Source organism: Poromitra crassiceps, assembly GCF_964638095.1.
Source record: "Poromitra crassiceps genome assembly, chromosome: 13".
In the NCBI taxonomy this organism is placed as follows: Eukaryota; Metazoa; Chordata; class Actinopteri; order Beryciformes; family Melamphaidae; genus Poromitra; species Poromitra crassiceps.
In genome coordinates, this window is record NC_139644.1 from 15,613,666 (window position 1) to 15,633,499 (window position 19,834).

Below are 19,834 nucleotides of genomic sequence, written 5' to 3' on the forward strand. Positions count from 1 at the left end.
GAATCATATTGCAGCCCTGTGTTGAAGTTCTGAATTGTTCAATGACTTGATCACGCCTCATCAGTAACCAAATTCCACATGCTGCAGTTTTCAGCATACAGGCATTTTACCATACGCCAAACAGCAGTAGCGAGCACACTCCAAAAATAAAGTAAATCAAGGTTCTCCCTTTTACATTTTACCATACACAACACAGTACATTTTGACAAATACCTCAACAGTTGGTGATTTAGAGGCATTAAATATTACTTAAACCAGGAAAAACACATGTTCAAGGTGCAAGTCGGTCCATTTCTCTAAAGATATAGCTTAACAGGCATGTTTTAACAACCATTTGCTGAAGAGCCACTGCAGTGATGGTGAACTGAAACCTGCTCTTAAAAAAGGAGAAGAAACTTGGTGGATAAACTCTAAAACAAACGAACCCGGTAGGCTTATCAATAAATATTTTATTTAAAAAATTAAAATCAGTTAAAAATGAGAACTGCACTGCAGCTGAAAGAGGACACATAGAAAAATAGCTTTAATTAAATCTGAGTAGAAACACTATTATCTACACAAGCTAAAAGGGTCTTCAGAGCATCTTTGTCTTCACAGCAGTGGGATGGCAGCCAAGTTCTCCTTGACAATCTGATCCATGACTCCCTGGAAGACCAGCTGTACGTTGTCGGTGTCCGTGGCGGTGGTGAAGTGGGGGTACACAGGGCCAGGCTCGTCGGGCCTGACGTTGCACGCCACAAACATGGCCGCGATGTGGCGGGCGGCAGCATCCACATCACCATCTGCTCCTGTACAGTGATGAATGAGGAAGCAATTACACTTGCGGATGCATCCAACAAATTCAGTGATAAAGACTCTCCAAGTGAGCGCTATACTCATAACATTTTCACCATAGGCGTGCAGTCCTAACTACACTGATTCAACGTAATAAACAAAGTTCATGATGCAATATTAATAAAACAACATCTTTGGCTTCCACTGAGAAGATGTAAGTTCTCCTCCACCCTGATGTTGTGAGCCTGCTTCCCCGATGCTGTGAAAGAGCCTGAAATATGCATGAGCGTGATGTGGCCAGAGTGTATTATTACTGTACAGACGTAACGCAGAGAAGGACTGCGTATGAATGCTGTGACAATCTCTGGCCCGAGGGAATTCTGATTCCTCAGAGATCACTGAGGAGATGCAGTGACCCCAGTCTATTAACACAAGAAAGGGGAATGGATGCAAACAGTATTCCTTGTGGGCGCTCCAGTGGCTCACCTGGTAGAGCACATACTGTACCATAAAGGCTTAGACCTTCCCGTGGCCGGCCCGGGTTTGAACCCGACCTTTTGCCCTTTGCCACATGTCATCCCTTCTCTCTCTCCCTATGTTCCCTGTCTACCTACTGTCCTGTCAAATACAGGTGAAAATGCCCCCCTCCCAATAAATAAATAAATAAATAAATAAATAAATAAATAAATAAATAAATAAATAAATAAATAAAAACGACTACTGCTACTATTACTAACAATAACAATACTACTACTACTACTACTACTAATAATAATAATAATGTAAAGAAAAATGTGGTGTCCAAAACTGCTGACTGGTAGTCCGGGCGTACACACCGTCATGCTAGCATACCTGTATAGCTACGAAGGTAAAACCTTAGGTGTCTTCCAGAGTGTAGGATCTTCTCCCGGAAAAGGTCGGTTTTGTTCATGAACAGAATCTTTAGAAGAGAGATGCCGTCAAGAGTTATGGACTAAAACAAGACCGTGACAACATTCAAATCAGTCAACATTCAATCACATCAATCTCGGGCAGTCTGCAAGACTTAAAATATCTGTAGACGCACACAAAACTGAATTATTTTTGACTTAATATTTAGACTAACAGCTTTTTGCACAGCAAAATGAGATTTTAAGTTTCTGTAAAGTTGTGAGCTGAAATAGTGGAAATATTCAGGTTCGTACTACCCGCAATTGAACAGATATTACAATATTAAATGATATAAATTCAATGATAGCATCAACTCAATGGACAAAATGTACATCTCCAGACAGGTAGCCGATTATAAACCCACTGGCCTCTATAATGGGCAGTGTTTGCTCAGCATCTGTTTTCTCACACTGGACAATATACAGCAAGATCTGCAGAGAGCCATCAGCTATAATCTACTATCAGACACCTGCACAAATCCAGGTCCAAAACACCACTGGTCTCATTGCATGTGTATCAGACTGTTTAATGGCTCAGTCTATTAAAACAGTGGTTCTCAAAGTGGGGTCTGGGGACCCCCTAGAGGTCCTTGAGGATGTTCCAGGGAGGTCCCCAGCAAAAAGGGTAATCATTTATTTTCACTATAATTCCATCCATAGTCACAAAAATGACAGAACATACGACAATTTTCGTCATGGGCTTCATACACTTTCTGTAATAAAACATCTTAAAAACAAAAGTCTTGAGGGACCCTGGGACATCAAATGGGGGTCCGTTGTCTAATTTGTGTCAGTTTAGGGGTCCTTGAAGTGGAAAAAGTTTGAGAACCACTGTGTTAAAACACAGACTAGTAGACAGGAACTGGCACTAAAGCAGTGAAAGGTGGCCTCCGCATGAGAATTTTAAATACACAATATTTTGATACGTTTTTCTTTTTCTTTGTTGAAGTCAGAAAAAAACACCCTGTAAGTGAAATTAAATTGAAACAAAAAGATAAATTTTGTTTAAAGGCTCAGTACACTACATGTGCTGATACATCTATCCCCTATATAGATAGCATCTCACATTAACATGGATGATTTCCTCCATTTTCCTCCACCTCTATAGCATTCTCATCACACCGGTAATAGACAGATCACTAATTGGCTGCAAAGCATTAAAATGCAATCAACATTTAAAAAAAGATGGAAAAGGAAAGATGACTGGAAGAAAACCCCCTCCAAACGCGGTGAGTTACAACAGAAATGCCAGTGACAACAAGTGACTCATACAGTACGTGCTCATATAAACACATCCACAATTTAACAGCATGAAAGACATCAAACAAACTCATTAAACAGGGTTTTAAACAGAACCTCTCCAGCCAACACAGCCAACAGAAATTACCTGCCGACACCTCTGTTATAGCTCCAATGCTAATTATCCCTGTCAGAGGCAATTATGGCTCAGCAGTGCCCCGTCTGGTTGGCAAGAGTGATTAGCAAAGGGCACTCAGCCCTCCACTCACCCCTACACATTTACCTGGTCTCCATACAGACATGATCAAGGCTGTGCGCAACACACTAGCAAATGCCAGATCAAATAAAACTCCAATTTGACGTGTGATTGTAGTCTACGTACTGTATGCCCCGTTAGCCCAACATTTGCATTCATCTTTGAGAGAGGAACCCATTTGCGACTAAAGACCGCATGCGCTTTAAAGTGAGAGCTGCAAAACGAGTGCAAATTAAAACTTACCAACGAGGAGCTTTTAAAAAACGTGTTGGTGCAGATGGATGTGAAGAGGTCAAGGCTTTCTCCCAGCTGGTTCTAAAATGGAAAAAAGTGGGAAAAGAAAGGAGAGGAGGGATCAGAATGAACCAGCTATGCAGAGATGAGAGCATTGCAACACATTTCAGAAGCGGTCTACTCAGCCGAGTCATACGAAAAAGTATTTTTTTTAAATCAAGTTTTTCCCTGTGTTTTCCCCCCATTTTCTCCCCAATTGTACCAATTGGCCAATTCCCGCTGCTGTCCCGATCATTGCTTCACCCCCTCTGATGAGCTGGGAAGAGACTAGCTGCTAACCTTGATTCGAGCGAGATCATGAGATTACAATCATACGACAAATCTATCTTGCCATGCACCAATTTATTGATTTGAATCCGAGCGACCAGTGGTTCGTACCAATCAGGCTATGGGCGGGCTTTGGTGTGACGGCAGTGAGAGCAAACGCGTAATAGACATGATTGACAGATCGTTCATCCAATCATCTGCCAGGTATTTTTTTAAAGTGCCTGTCGACGGGCTGGAGGCCAGACTGATCGGCAGAACGAAACAAAACGTGAGTTCACATGATCAGTATGGTTTACCAGGCTAAGCAAGCACATGCTTCCTCTGATACATGTGCAGTCGCCAGCGGTTTCCTTTCACCCGACAGCGAGGGTTTCACCAGCAGGACGTATCGCATGGGAGGATCACACTACCCCCCCCCCCAGTTCCCCTCCCCCTAAACAGGTGCCCCGACTGACCAGAGGCGGCATTAGTGCAGTGGCCAGGACATACCCTAATCCGGCTTCCCACCTGCAGACATGGCCAATTATGCCTCTATGGACGCCTGACCAGGCCGGAGCTCGAACCTGCGACCCTTGTGTTGGTAGGAAGGGAATCTACCGCTACCCGGATGCCCTAGTCAAACCAAAACTTCTAGCAGCGTTACACTTAGTGATTTATTGGATTACAGTCTACTTCTCTACACATCTACACGTCTTAAAAGGGGGGGGAAATAGCCTCGTGTTGCATTTCCACGTACCGCTGAGGAGTCATCCATCAGAGATGAGTCGTAGTTGCTGAGCGCCACAATAAACAGCACAGCCTGAACGCCGTCGAAGCAGCTCAGCCACTTCCTGGTCAGGCTCCGCTGGCCTCCGACATCATACATCCTGTCAACAGGCAACAAGGCCAGAGGCTGTTAAGTAGAGTTGAGTAGAGATATGGCACTGCAGGCTTCGCCAATTGTAAGAAATGGTACTAAGCAGCTCTCCTAAATAGTCACGAGAGAGCCAGGTGACGCGGGGTTAGTGCTGACCTAGCAAGCTAACTTGAACAAGAGATCGTGAGTTCCTAAACTCCACACAAATACAAAGCTGCTTTGATTAAAACAAATACTTTTCCAACCACAGATTTAGCTACTACATCACCGAACTTCACATGTAGCTTTAGCTAATCGCTCCCTGCTAACATGAGTTTAAAATCTCGCAAGTGTATTTCTCAGATAGGTCTTGAATGATTACATTTTTTTATCCTGAGCGGTCTGTCTGAAAAATGCCATTTTAGTGTAAGAATGTTCAGAAGATATGTGGCTTTGGAAAATGGGCAGAATATTTACTTTGATGGCTATGGGGGCGAAAGAATCTGTCATAATCTGACATCATGTTTACTCCTCCCATTGACTCAGGACCTGCCGAAAGTCTCCTAAGTGGGCGTGGCTGTGGAAAACCATAGGTTGAGGCGATGTCTCGTCATAGACGCTGGGTTAGCTGGCTCAGCCTGGCTGGGGCCGTGGTCAGGGTGGGGTAAATCCCCCGTTCTCTCCATTCAGCAAAGTTGGAATTTAGCTGCTAGCTCAGCCCAGGCAGACACGATCGGAGATTTAACCACCGCAGTAAACGCACATCTGAGCAGACGTCTTGTGTTCTGCTCTAGAATCCCCAAACCTGTAGTTCAGAGCCGCAGCACCTTCCTTTGGTGAGTCAGCCCATTGAGCTATATGAGCGGTTTTACCCCACTCGCGCGCCAGCCGTCTCTATGGGCAAAACCCACGTGACACAAATACAGGAAGTGACTCAAAGATGGGGTGACTCGCGTTGATAGCCCACTGACTCTGACAAGGCTCACTCACACTTCATCCTAAACAATGAGGTACCGAATACACCCCATGCAGACAAGTGAGTGCATGAACATCTATATAATGAGCACTTCATGGTTATTACAAGAGCCAGGAGAATGGTAACATTAAGTCACTGTGCACGCCTGAAGGATCGGCTGTGTGTCAAGCTGCAAGTCACACCACACCCAGCTATAATCCTCCACTGGAACACATACAGTAGCTCAGGCATACTGCACTCTCCAGGGATTGGGCACAGGGATTTTATTCATTATTATAGAGAATAATGTGATGTATTGAGTTGTTAAAATCAATGTCAAAACAGTCTGCATTGTGTCTACTACCCAAATATATTCCCCCAAAACTAGCTTGAAAGTCACACTGCAATCTAGATCCAATAGCCTTTCAGTTCAAATAACAAAATTGTCTTATTCATGCTCTCTAATAAAGAGGAATACGGACACATTAAAAGCTATTTTAAAAGGTTTTTTTTTTTTGGGCCATTCAATGTGTGTGTGTGTGTGTGTGTGTGTGTGTGTGTGTGTGTGTGTGTGTGTGTATATATATATATATATATACATACACACACACACAAAACCATGCACTAAGTGAAGCGGTGGGTGTCTTGGTGACACAGGTAATAAGTTCCCATTTGGGGCAGACAGTCTGCAGGTGCATGATGATTGCACTACTCATGTCAGAGGCAATCAAAACGTTTATCGTCTGGGAGTCGAGAGTCACATTGAACAAGCTGGAGCGCACCAAGCCTGAACCGTGACATTTGATGACAGCAGTACGTGACATTTGATGTCAGCAGTATAAATAATCACTCATCATGACTCTGAAAGACTCTTCGGTTTGCAGATATTACCAGGAGTTAAATTGAGCCGGAGCCGAGCTCCGGCACATACCATTAGGCACCCAACTAAATTAAAAGGGGCCACAGACAGGCTATAGATTTATTATGACGTTTAGATATGAAACATAAAATTATGTCACTATTCTAAACGCATTAAACCTCGAAATCAGGTACAAAAGAGCCCCAAATCACAACAAATTATTTTCTTTAGACTGCAATAAGAGATAACAGAGAAAAATGACTGGACCCAGAATATTGTCTAACCAAAAATGATTAGCTGCAAATTATACTTTGTTTGCTTAAAATACATACTATACATACAGTGCCAGTTTCTTACAATACACTACAAACAAAAAAACTTCATCTCAAATAGTGTCTCCAAGCTGTGTATTTTTTTTTTACATTTCACAAAGTGCCATTGTAAATAAGTTGAAGAAGCTATATGCAGCGTTACGCAAGTCTGTGTGTGTGTGTGTGTGTGTGTATGTGTGTGTGTGTGTATGTGTGTGTGTGTGTGTGTGTGTGTGTGTGTGTGTGTGTGTATGTGTGTGTGTGTGTGTGTGTGTGTGTGTGTGTGTGTGTGAGAATCACATTTCTGAGATGAGGACTGTGACTGAATGCCATGGTATACTGTACCATCATCATATGGAACACAGGGTTCAGGTGGTACAGTAGGAGTGTCATGGCTAGTTGCTCACTGTTCAAAAGGACATAGGGATCTTTCCTGGAATAAACAGGCAGAGTGAAGCCATCAATATTCCATTTGTGTGCATGGTATCTTAGGATGCTGCCCCCTTCAGCTATGAGAGAGGTCAGCTGTGGTTCCCTTGGTGAGTCAGTAGGGAGGCGGGGTCACGAGAGCCGCACCGGTGTGTGTGTGTGTGTGTGTGTTTCAATTTAAATGTCAATGATATCACAATGGAGTGGATGGCATCACACTCTGACTGACATCGCACATCTGGGCGCAGCTATTGCAAATTTGCGCTCGTTTTAATACATCTCAAAATTTGAGCAGGAGAAAAAACAAAGATTGTTATGGTACGGGAGTAAATGCTATACACCCTGTATTTATTATAACTCCACCAATTTCACCAATCATCAGAACGGTCAATGGAAAAAATGTCTTAGTACATATGTTGAGCTGAGCATGGATGTTATTATCATATCCACATATGGGTGTGCGCTATAAGCGTAAATTATTTATATCTTTGAATCATTTAAATGTATTGAAATTTGGTACACAAAATTACCAAAATACATGACATCTTAACTTATTCTTTCTTATCCACTGGTGAAAGCGCAGCGGAACGAGGCGTTGTGTACTGTAGCACCGTTAAGAGATTCAGACCCTGAACGCAGCACTGTTAAGAGAGAGTGACACAGCAGCTGCCTGCCAAAACCCACATAGCCTACAAGCCTACAAGCCAGCAGAATCACATTTCCAACCAGAAAACACATCTACTGGCATTATATCAACAACATTTAGTTGACTAATTTCTTATTAAATTGCTTCTCAATTGTACAAAAGCCTGTCCAGTTCCCGCATGTTCATGCTTGCACGGACTCTGGCGCACCAAGAGGCTAGAGCGCAGTTAATTGATTGTGTGTGTGCAGTGGGAAGCATTACCGTTGTTTCTGTGTTGAAACCATGTAAGTCATTTCACATAGCCTATTTAGTTCCCAGGAACGTTGATTATCCTTGTAATTATGGAGGTAGTGACCATTTAGATTTAAACATTTTTAATGCATCTTCTGTTGTGCAGCACAACAGCTGTCAGCTTAATTGTTTGATTTGGTTCATTTGCGGTTGACTTTTATGCATCAACGACAGAGAGCGAGCGAGCGAGCGAGAGCTTTTATGCATAGACCAATTGGTTTTGGAGCCTCCCTCCGAGGCACAAAAGTCATCATGCTGCTTCATACAGCGAAGTTTTCAAGGTGATGATCAGGAGAGAAACAATTGAATTGTTCAGTCTGTGCCGTGGTAAATGTTTTGGTCAAAAGGAGAGATGAAGTCACACATGATAGTCCACACAGGAGAGAAACAATTTAATTGTTCAGTCTGTGGTCAATGTTTTGGTCAAAAGGAGAGATTAAGTCACACATGATAGTCCACACAGGAGAGAAACAATTTAATTGTTCAGTCTGTGGTAAATGTTTTTGTTATGAGCAAAAACGTGAAGAGACACATGATAGTTCACACAGGTGAGAAATAATTTAATTGTTCCATTTGTTTTCAAGTGTGTTGTAAATAATTTACTATATTGTCAAGTGTTTCTAAGTTCTACATACAGGTTACATTACATTTTTTAATGCGTTTGTTCAGGGATAAATTAAGCTGGGGGCGGTAGGAGAACAATATGAAGCGATGAAGGTTGGGGTAGTATAGTTCCTGTAAGAAATTAAAACCACTTTCACCCCTATTCTTATCTTATTTTATGTCCATTTGTCAACTGGAAAACACTAATTAAGGATGATGTCATAACCACTGATGATGTCATGCCCCACAATTGTCAAGTGATGTCCCACTGATGTGGATGACGTTGACATGAGCCCATGGCGCATCGTCTCCAGTCTCCACCATAGAAATCGAACGAGCGCAGTATGAATTATAGGTATGAAACTGTTTTAAAGAGTTCATTGTAATACCTGTAATACTTATGAAGTATGCACATTTCAATTTTTTCCCAAGTTTTCAGGTATTCTCATTTGTAAATAATGTACAGTACATTTCACGTTCGTTAATGTACGTTCAGTGTGAATCAAAAGTTTTACAATGCTAACTTTTATGAATTAAATATAAAGCATTTTGGTGATGCCAGAGAAACACTGCCAGAATCATGTTTAAACCACTTTAGCCATTGCACTGCGAGTGTTATGCGTCTTACCGATAGACCACTCCATCAACTTGAAACTGTGTCTCGATGATTCCATAGGTCCTCACTCTCACCCGCAGGAAGTCCGTCTCCGTGGGGATGTAGTTGGGAGCGATGATCCGACTCATGTTCTCAAAGAAACTGGCAAGGAACAGGAAGTGGGACAGGGAGCAAAGAAGCATCATCAACTGATGAGACAACAGAAATCTCAAACTAAATAAATCCTGAACACCACAGTGAAGACACATCTGGTTTCTGTCTCGGTCAGATACGCAGGAGGCAGAGCTAACGTCACATTGAATGTCAAATACTCGAATGCTAAACATTTTCTCCAAAATATCTAATTACACCATAAACTGGGAAAATCTAAATCAACATCAGCTATCTGGGTGTTAACTAGTACTAATCTCCCACTGACTGCCAGAAAAAACCGATATGTTAATAAAACCAGACGTCCTTTGCACAGCAATTACGAAGCAAACCTCCATTGTCAGTGTGGAAGGTGACAATGACCTGGATCTCACTGAAATTTACTTTGTTCATTAACAACAATTATTACAGGGCCTTGCTGAATACTCAATTCTGATTGGTCAATCACAGCATTCAGTGGTCAGACCACTGCTAGGTATATCAGACAGTTTACATCCACATCAAGCCAAGTCAGTCATATCAATCCGCACCAAGAAGTCCAGTTAAAATGGCAAGGTACCAAACACCTCTCTCTTGGATACTATTGTCTTTCCGTTAGAAACATCTCAGACAAATCCATGTATGTTGTTGTTTCTACCCGGCTGGTGTGTTAACACTGCAGCATGTCCAAGCTAAAGCTGGTTAGCAAATGTAACGTTAGTTTTCATTGTTGCAGTTGTAAAGCCCCAGCAAAAAGGAAAGGGACAGGGTGTGCCGGTGGCTCACCAGGTAGAGCTCATACCAGTAAGGCTTAGTCCTTCACGCAGCCGACCTGGGTTCAAATTATTCAACCCATGGCCCTTTGCTGCATGGCCTCCCCTCTTCCCTGCCTTCCTGTCAGCACACTGTCCTATTCAATAAATGTGAAAATGCAAAAAAATTAAAAAAAGAAAATCTAAAAAGAAAAGGAAAGACAATGATTTTGCCGGAAGCAATGAAATCATTTTCAAATCAATAAAATCGTTGTGGTTGTTATATTTTGTGTCAAATAATTGATTTCTTGGAAGTAGCCGTGTAACAAGTGGGATAATGGACAGTGAGCCGGTCATTATTGGAAAATAAACCCTTCAGGTGGACTCAGATGTACAATATCTCTTACTTAGCTCTCCACCAGAGCAACAGAGGGCAGCTGGCAGTGGATATGAAGCCACAGCACTGTAAACAGATAGCTGCAGGGTGTGCAGCCAACATCACCCCTCCTTCCCTCCACCTCACCCAGGAGGAGACAGGCAACACTCCAGTCTGGTTCAATAGCATCCCGTCATGCTCCAGGGTTGCATGTCCAACTCTTCTGTCTGTGAAGAACCTGTGCCTCTGCTGCATATGAGCTGCAGAGAGGGAACCTCCAACACGCCAAGGCGTCGGGGGTCCAATGCCATCCAGAAACAGTGCTGCCTGGGCGTATGGGAAAGATTTTGATTTCTTTAAGAGCAGTGAACTGCAGCTGCTAAAGCTAGTTTTGACTGAAGCGACAGGCTGCGTGTCGATATTTAATTTTCTGGCAACGTAAATGTTTCAGTGACATTAGCAGTTCAGTTCAGGTGGAAGCTGATAATCACTGAAGTGCCTCCTGTCCTCAAAGTCCTGGGGAAGTCGAAAGTGAGTCACGAGTCACGGCGCAGTCTCACCCAATATTTCAGCAGGAAGAGATCAATGTGGATCTAGCAGAGTGGGAACATGGAGAGAGAGAGAGACAGAGAGAGATAGAGAGAGAGAGAGAGACACAGACAGAGAGAGAGAGAGAGAGAGAGAGAGAGAGATAGAGAGAGAGAGAGAGAGAGAGAGAGAGAGAGAGAGAGAGAGACACAGAGAGAGAGACACAGAGAGAGAGAGAGAGAGAGAGAGAGACACAGAGAGAGAGAGAGAGAGGGAGAGAGCCTGTGTGGTGTCACATCATCTCCCAACCAGAGCCTTTTATTGAGTTCCAATAATGAAACTGTCATGTCCTCATCCTTCTTAGCTTGGCAAGCTGGAGTGGCAGGATTTAACATGGCAGAACTCACCCTGTCGCCTCAGAGATAACAACTTTAATTTCAAGCTTTTCCATAGCTTTAAAAAAAAAAGTGATAAGAAAAGTTCAGTGTTATATATCATCAATCTGCGATGTTCAATGCCTTCCGGGAGTTACTTTGTTGTAATGAAGCTTTTTGTTCTACCCACTTCCCCCCGCCTGAATGCGTGTTGTTGGAGAGAGAAATAACAGATTGCAGGGGCATCTGGGTAATCACCTCCCACCGCGGGGACCCAGGTTCAATTCCCGGCAGCGGTACGTCCAGCTTGGTCAGACGTTCCTACAAACACAATTGGCCGTGTCTGCGGGTGGGAAGCCGGTGGGGTATGAGTCCTGGTCGCTGTACTAGAGCCTCCTCTGGTTGGTCGGGGGCACCTGTTCGGGGGGAAAAGCGTGATCCTCCCACGGGTTACGTCCTGCCGGTGAAACTCCTCGCTGTCAGGTGTAAAGAACCGGCTGGCGACTGTGCACATGTGTGAGAGGAAGCATGTGCTAGTCTACAACTCTCCCCAGATTGGCAGAGGGAGTGGAGCAACGACCGGGACAGCAGGGGGAATTGGCCAAGTATAATTGGGGAGAAAAATCTGAGAAAACGATTGTTTCCAAATTCCAATCTTGGAAGTTGGAAACCCTCATTAGTGTTTTGCTTGCGCCTGTGTTTATTCTGCCTTTTCGACACAAAATGGCCCCTGTGAGAAGGGTCTATTGACTCAGGTTACTCAGCTGTGTCCCACTATGGCACACGTGCAGCAAGGGTTTCTCACATTTTGGGGACCAACTGAATTAGAATGCTGGTCGCAGCGTAAACATTTTCTGCCACCAAACTCCATTGTAACTGCACTGGAAATATCTCAATATCATGGCATCTATGTTTGGCCAGTTATCCACAGATTCTGAGTTTTTTATGGTGTGTGTTTTTTTGTTGTTGCTTTAAAGCATTTCACTGAGTGCAACAAAACACTAATTTAGTAAACTGTATTACACACTTCAGCTCAAACCACACACTTCAGCTGATGACGCAACACTCAGTGAACTATACAAAGCACTGAATGAGCATTTCATGACACTTTAGACACAAGGCTTTTTATGATACCTTTTTGTTGAAAGGGCATCATTGCATCACTTCTGAAGGACAGCTATGGGGGTGGGATCCTGTCTCATACCAGGCTGTTGGGACGCAGGGGGAGGGGTCAAATGTGCTCTGTCATGATATGGGCAAACCATTGTTATGTTCGACTATTCTATTTGAACATTTATGCATACTGGGGTCTCTAAACAGTCTTGGAATACATAAATAATTGGGTATATCTGGAAAGCTGAGACTCTTGTGGATTCAATAAGGCCAAATTGAATTAATGTGTGATGATGTTAGTCCCCATAGACCCTTTTACGGTGGACGTCACAGGGTTAGTTGAGAAATATGTAAAAGGGTCTATAGTATTTATATATAGCCATTTCCTTGTAGTGAGACCATTTTTCAAACCTTGACCTCACTAAATAAGATAACCTACAGTATTGTGACCTCGAGGATAATCGCAGCCTCACGAAACTTTACAACCACGTGTTTGATCAGTCATGTGACAGTCAAGTTCCCTCTTTTTTGTGTATTTAGTGACAACACACCACGTAATAGCTAAGACTGTGTACTGACGTCAGTTAAAATGTTGCCCCCCCCCCCCCCAGCGCAAATGTCAAACTCCGCATATGAACTAAATGCGTGTGACGTGACTCACAGCTTCGCCTGTGTGCAGATGCAGTCTCACCAGGCAATAAAACAAACACATTCGTCATGTCTGTTTCATCTGACCCCCCAATGCCCCCCGTCTCCCCCGGATTTCCGCAAACAAGCGCTTTTTTTAAATTTGTTTCCAATTAAGCCTCCCATTTCACAAATGTCAAGAGGAATCATTTCCTGGACATTATGTACTCTCAGCGCTTTGCTTTACTGTATTGACGAGATGAGATGACGTGCTTCTTTACTGCGCGACTTCCCTCGGCAAAGTCTGTGGTCAGTCACGTAAGGTCATTCTTGACTCACTAGAGTGCGGAGTCGTTCAGATGAAAGTCGTAGCCCCGGGCTGCTGCGGCCCGCACGCCCTGGTCGGCCCACAGGCTACAGAACGCGTGGCCCAGGAACGGTAGCAGCTCTTGGTCCTCCCCTACACACTGGCCACAGGACAGGATGGAGCGGGCGTGGGCCTGAGCAGGGCAAAACAACACACAGCATACCATTAGAACACGCTTGACTTGACTTTTTATTCATTCATGCTTGCAAGTAGTAGAGTATACCGAAAAAGCCACAGAAAAAAAATACGCTTTTGTAGCCCACGCATGAAAACTAGACACATGCACATATACACATTTAGATCTACTTACAAGGTTACTATGAATAAAAGAGTTGAGACTATACTTTAAAATATCATGATAAAGTAGGACTCCTAGAAAACGCTATTCCAAGTGATAAAGAAAACAACAACAGATTGTAAAGGTTACTTCCTGCACAACTGAATGAATGAATGAATGACATTTATTTTTGAAAATGAGAACAATCAACATTTTCAACATGGTTTCACATGTTATACTGAGATAAGTAGAAAAAATAAAATTACAGCTGTGTCTACATGTTCAAAAAAGGAGTAGGAAGAAGCTATTGCTTGTGATATCCTACCCATTTTATACAACTTAATTATTTATTAATACTATGTATATCTTATCAGAAGTACAGTCATTTCTCCAAAAAAAAAAAACTTGTAGTTTATCGGAAAATATAGTTCTGGAAATAAAGAACAAAATATTCTGGAAATATAGTACAAGAAATAAAATACAAAATAGATGTCTGGATACTGAAATATTCAAGCAAAATGATTCAATGCAACCAATTTCTATAGTTCTCTAGTGTATACATTTTAAAATGCTTTTTGATTGAGCGATGTGTATACTTTCTTTGATCTTTGACTTATTTTTTTGACAACTGATCATTGAAAGAGTTGACAACCTATTTTAAGATGCTTGATTAAATAGCCTCACTGCGGTATGCAGAGTTGAGTTTTTCCAGTCATGTTGTTTTGGTTTCTTAATGTCCTGGCAGTACAGCTGCCTCGCGTTGGGGGCAGCAGGGGATGTTGTGGTTTCTGCAGGTCCCTTATCAAGTTCACAGCAGCCTCCTCTCTCCTATTTTAAAGTGAAGGTGCTTGTGAGGTCATGCCAGCTCTTCTTCTAATAACTTCACAGGCACATGTTTGAACTCACTCCAAAAAGGCTGGTTTCTCTGTGCACCCCACCATGAGCACTGCACCATATTCAAGACATGGCCTTATCAGAGTAGTGTGTAGACCATGACTAGGTCATCTGCACGTAGGCCATGTCTGGCTCAGACTGTGAGGAAATGTAGCCGCTTGGAGGCTTTCTTTACTGCCTCTTCATAATATGCAGGTACCTCTTGTCCCCCCCCAGTTATCAGAGGCAGAGGTTGTGGTGGTGGGTACCATGCAAAACATATCTGCAGTTCTACACATTTCTTTCCATTTTTTAACAGCATATTGTTCTTTGCTGCCCATTAATCCAGTCTCTGTGCCTCCAGGCACATTGATGCATCAGTCATGATAATGGATAGGGGGAGTCGCTGGTGACAACCCGATGTCATCTGCATATCCAGTGTTGTCCTTAAACACAGCATCACCAGTGGCAAGAGGTACGGGGAAGCCACGCCCCCTTGTGGCACTCCAGATGTCACATCAATCCAGAGGCTGTAAGCACCCGTTGCCTCCTCCCTGTGATGTAGCTGTGGAACCAGGCTGTCAACCTGGGACACAGTTCTTCTGTCCAGTATGTTTTGCATCAGTTTTGCCTGAGTTTGGGTCCATGCTTCTACAAAGAAACGGTTTACGGTATCTGCCACATTCCCTCAATTTGTATTTTCTGGTTTGATGGTTTAGCTCGTCCCAGGCTCATATATTTATCAAATCCAACCATTCCATGGGGTTCTTTTTCTTTAGATCCTGCTTTTCATTTTTGTAGTACTTTCTCTTTGCCTTCTGTACGAGTCGCTGGACTGACTTTCTGATTGTCCCTCCATTTTTCTGTTTCCCCCCATTTATTATAGGCCTTTTGTCTTTTCTTGATGTTGTGCTTTATTTTCTCTGTCATCCATGGTTTATCCAGAGCTGTTTTTCTCCCACGTCTCCACACATTCTTCAAGGCAATCTGAATACAGTTACTGAAGGTTTCCACCCTGGAGTTAATATGCCCAGCCTTGTAAACAGCAGACCAGTCAGTTATAGCCATGCATGCTCCAAGAGCCTCCTTTCTGCTTGTCCCATTTCCTCCCTGTGCTGCTTTTTGGGTTCAGTAGCAAACACAACCCAGGGGTGGGGGGGGGGGGGGGGAAGGGGAGGTTGTACAGGGACCAAATACTGAATTTAAGTCTGACACCCTTTTGTTAATACACAGTATGTTTCACAGATTGCTGAAACAAATGTTCATGTTTAATTGATTGAAACAAGTATAACCAGTCAAAAGTTTGGACAGACAACATTCTTCTTTATTTTTACTACTTTCCAGATAATGAACGTAGTACATTCAATCAGGTGTGTGCAAACCTTTTTTGACTGGTCGTGTAGGCCATTTTCCAACAGTAAAATGATAGTAAATGATGCAAATACATTACAGATTTGTGCTACCGGGGGATACAAGTGGCTCACATTATCTACCTGGCAACAGGCAACAATCTCACTCTTGAACTGAATATCTTTCAGAACTGGCTGGCCCGTCAATCAGAACATCGCTACCTTGGAGTGATTGCCGGATTTTGAAGATCTAAGAACCAGATAAAGACTGACATCTAGTGTGCTAAAGGAGGGATACAGTTAAAAGTACAAAGAAAAAGGCAGCAGTACAGCAGGGTAGATGAAACACTGATGAAGGGGCTCTAACTTTATGTGAAGACATTTCTCCATTGAACTCCACAGTCTGCTCACCTTGTTCTTCTTGTTGGCGAGGTTGATCCTCAGCATCCCCATGCCGCGCAGGACAAACTTCATGGAGGTCAGGAGGTTGTCCAGTACTGCAGGCTGCGGAGGGACAGGCAACATTTTGTCTCTTGATTGATGTGCTGCTGGTAAAGCTGACAGTTGGTTTTGGTTCAGATAGCTGGCACAACTGACTGTAGTTGTAGACTGTAGCTTCCCCTTTCACTTTTAGGAGGAAAAACATCCCACCACATCCAGCCTACAATAACTTTTATTTTGTGGACAACATAAATGTCAATGATAAGAGGGATACAAACTAAGGCCAGCAACAGGCTTATAAATGTTACCAGTGACTAAAGCTTGAAATGCTGCACCTACAGCTAGCTGTTTAGAAGAGATGCCACATTCAAGGGTTCTAGAACAGCCGTGCTACAATCTTTTAGTCTTTGTCTTCAGGCACAAGTCACTATATATATATATATATATATATTTTTTTTAACCTTTATTTATACAGGGGGAGTCTCACTGAGAGCAACGCTCTCTTTTTCAGGAGTGCCCTGTTCACATTCACACACACATTCATACCTGGATTATGGCAGTGGTTCTCAAAGGGGGGGGGGAGGGGGGGGGGGGGCTTGAGGGGGTTCCAGGGGGTCTCCAGCAAAAAGGGGGGGGGGTTACTTTCACTATAATTCTATCCCTAAGTAACACAATGACAGAATGTATGACTATTTTGGTCATGGGTTTCATACACTTTCTGTAATGAAACATCTCAAAGCAAAAAGGTTTATGAGATGGGGGACCCTGGGACAAAATCTTATCAAATGGGGGTCCGCAGTCTAATTTGTGTCAGTTTTGGGGTCCTTGATGTGAAGAAGTTTGAGAACCACTGCAATATAGAACTAGACACTAAAACCCAACTCCCAAAACAAACCCAAATCAACTCAGTCAGCTGTATGCTTTGCGTACTCTAAGTTGGAAAATGTCATCCCTGCATTTTCCCTAGCGGCGAGCTGTGTATTGTTTTCAGACCCACTTGAGATCCACTCATGCAGACAAATCTGCAAGCTTGCGCACTGGCTTCACAATATAATATTTCCTATTTTCCTTTCATTCCTGGCTCGTCTGTGTTAGATGTATAAAGTAAAATACCTTGAAACTAATGAGCTCCTGTTTGGAGAAGCCGTGGCTGTGGATGATCCTTATCTGCTTGATCAGGGTGCTCTTCCCACTCTCTGCAGGTCCTGGTCCAGGAGCCAGAGAAATCATTTCACTTGACATGTCAGTAATTCAGTGACTCATATTAAATAAATACATATCTTTAATAAAGCACATTTAACTTACCAAGCATGAGGATTTTAACCACGTTCATCTCACTCTTGGCATGCTCACATAGGTCTTGTTCTATTTTGGAGCTCTGGAGTTTAGCCTTTTTATCCTCCTCGGTGATATCCTGGGGAAGGCACAACCCCATGCAGATCTACAGCCAGGGAAAACTGCTTAGAGGATATACTGTACACTTTCTTCCTGTGTGCAACGTGCAACCTGTAAGCAGTTGTGCTTCAGAGCTACAGTAGCCTACAACACTAAGCTAATTATACACATGGTGCAAAATATACATTTCACACTTTGGAATATGTTTAGAGAGATGATTGGACAAAACCACTAGAGAAAACATGTATTTGCACATTCTATGTTCTATTTTGGACTGACTTTATGCATTGTTGACCATCTGCAAGTAAATATATTTTGGCCAATCAAAATATTTACAAATACAATTTGGGGGCACATTTTCTATAGGCTATGCTAGAATATGTCCAATATAGCACATATTGTTATAAGTCACTTGTATCCCCCCCTATGCGTGTTTCCTATGTAGCCATAGCTACACAATGTGCATCCAAATAAACTAATAAAGTACACATTTCTCCCAAATGAGACACTGTGACAGCTTTGTGTATACACTAAACAAAAAGTATGATTGATTAAGCTGTTCCACATGAAACCTGTAACTAACAAACACACTAACTCAGTAAAGATCAACAGAGAGACCTCTGACAAAAATAAAGGCAAATAGGGTCCCCCTGTCTTTTGAAACAGTGCACAACTTCAGACAGAGTGAATACTAGTACCTGCAGTGGCACTGGCAGGACATTGAGACAAGAAAACATGTCTGTGTAGTGAAGCCTGGGGAGAATCTGTCTTTTTGGACGCGCGGTCAAACGCGAGGACAGAAAGAAGAAGCGACTTTCACGCAGCTAATTGCTTAATGAAGAGCATGTGTGCAATCTGTGCACAACAAATAATCAAGCGTCCAGGTAGCAGTGTCAAGCCAGCCAGAACCACTCTGGCCAGAACAAGACTTCCGATCGATCTTTCAAAATAAAAGCTACTTCAAGATGGAGAGAAGGGTCAAAACGACCTAAAGTATGGCCTTCAAAATTAAAGTGTAAACTGTACATCATATTTGAAAAATACATACAGTACATGTTGTTCCCCGCCCCACCAGTGCTTTAGTTCCCCCCTTTGGTCAGTCCCATTTGCCAATGCCGCCCCCTAGTGGCACAGAGTCAACATTACAGTGTGGCTCATGGGGAGACCTTAGTATGGTTCACGTTTCCTGAGGAAATTCTTTTTTTGGAAAGGTACATTAAAATAGGCTACTGATACTAAAATATCTTTTGATGACTTCAGCACAAAAACATATGCTGTTTGCAGAGCATGCAGAACTTTGCTGGGGACGGATCTGCTACCAAATAATTTAAACGTAATGGCCTGACATTTAGCAACCACTCAGTGTGAGTGATTCATATGCTGCAAAGTTAAATTCATCTCTACGAAGGTCACTTCAGACATGACTGTACCTTTTTATAATGTGACTAATGTGCAACCTGTTCACTTACCTCGATTCCAAACCAAGAAATTAGACTGCAAGGCAACATTTTCTATTTTTGTACAAACAAGATGACAAACACAGCTTTTCAGGTGAAATTGTTGTTATTGTCAGTCAATAATGTACTGTAGGCCGATCAATTTCTACAGTACTTGTCAATTGGTGGTTCTCAATAACATAGAGTATAGCCTACACTGAATACATTCCAACTTGACATACAGACATATTACTATGCTTTTGAAACGATATGAAACCAACCAGAGTTAATGGAGAGGAGGTCAGTAAAATATACATCTACAAAAAAATAGAATATTTAATCCAGTTTGATAGTGAGATAGAGGTTAACTTACTCTGGCCTCAAAAATGTCAGTAAGAGGTTCGCCTCGAGATCAAGTCAACAACATTGAGCATCTTTCATAGGTCTCTACTCTAAGATAATGAAATGTTAAAAGCATTCTGTCCAACCTCTA

The 19,834-nt window shown here is 42.7% G+C and overlaps 1 protein-coding gene across 1 annotated transcript; it reads right to left on the bottom strand.

Moving 5' to 3' along the window:
- Window positions 1-591: 591 nt before the first annotated feature.
- Window positions 592-18,642, bottom strand: LOC310787673 (guanine nucleotide-binding protein G(o) subunit alpha-like; the record flags this gene model as incomplete). The annotated part of the gene is made up of 10 exons (XM_083649156.1): window positions 592-788; window positions 1,627-1,714; window positions 3,442-3,513; window positions 4,496-4,625; window positions 9,317-9,445; window positions 13,543-13,703; window positions 16,481-16,573; window positions 17,624-17,715; window positions 17,816-17,951; window positions 18,604-18,642. 10 exons carry the CDS (start codon window positions 18,640-18,642, stop codon window positions 592-594), a joined length of 1,137 nt encoding a protein of 378 aa, XP_083505282.1.
- Window positions 18,643-19,834: the final 1,192 nt, after the last annotated feature.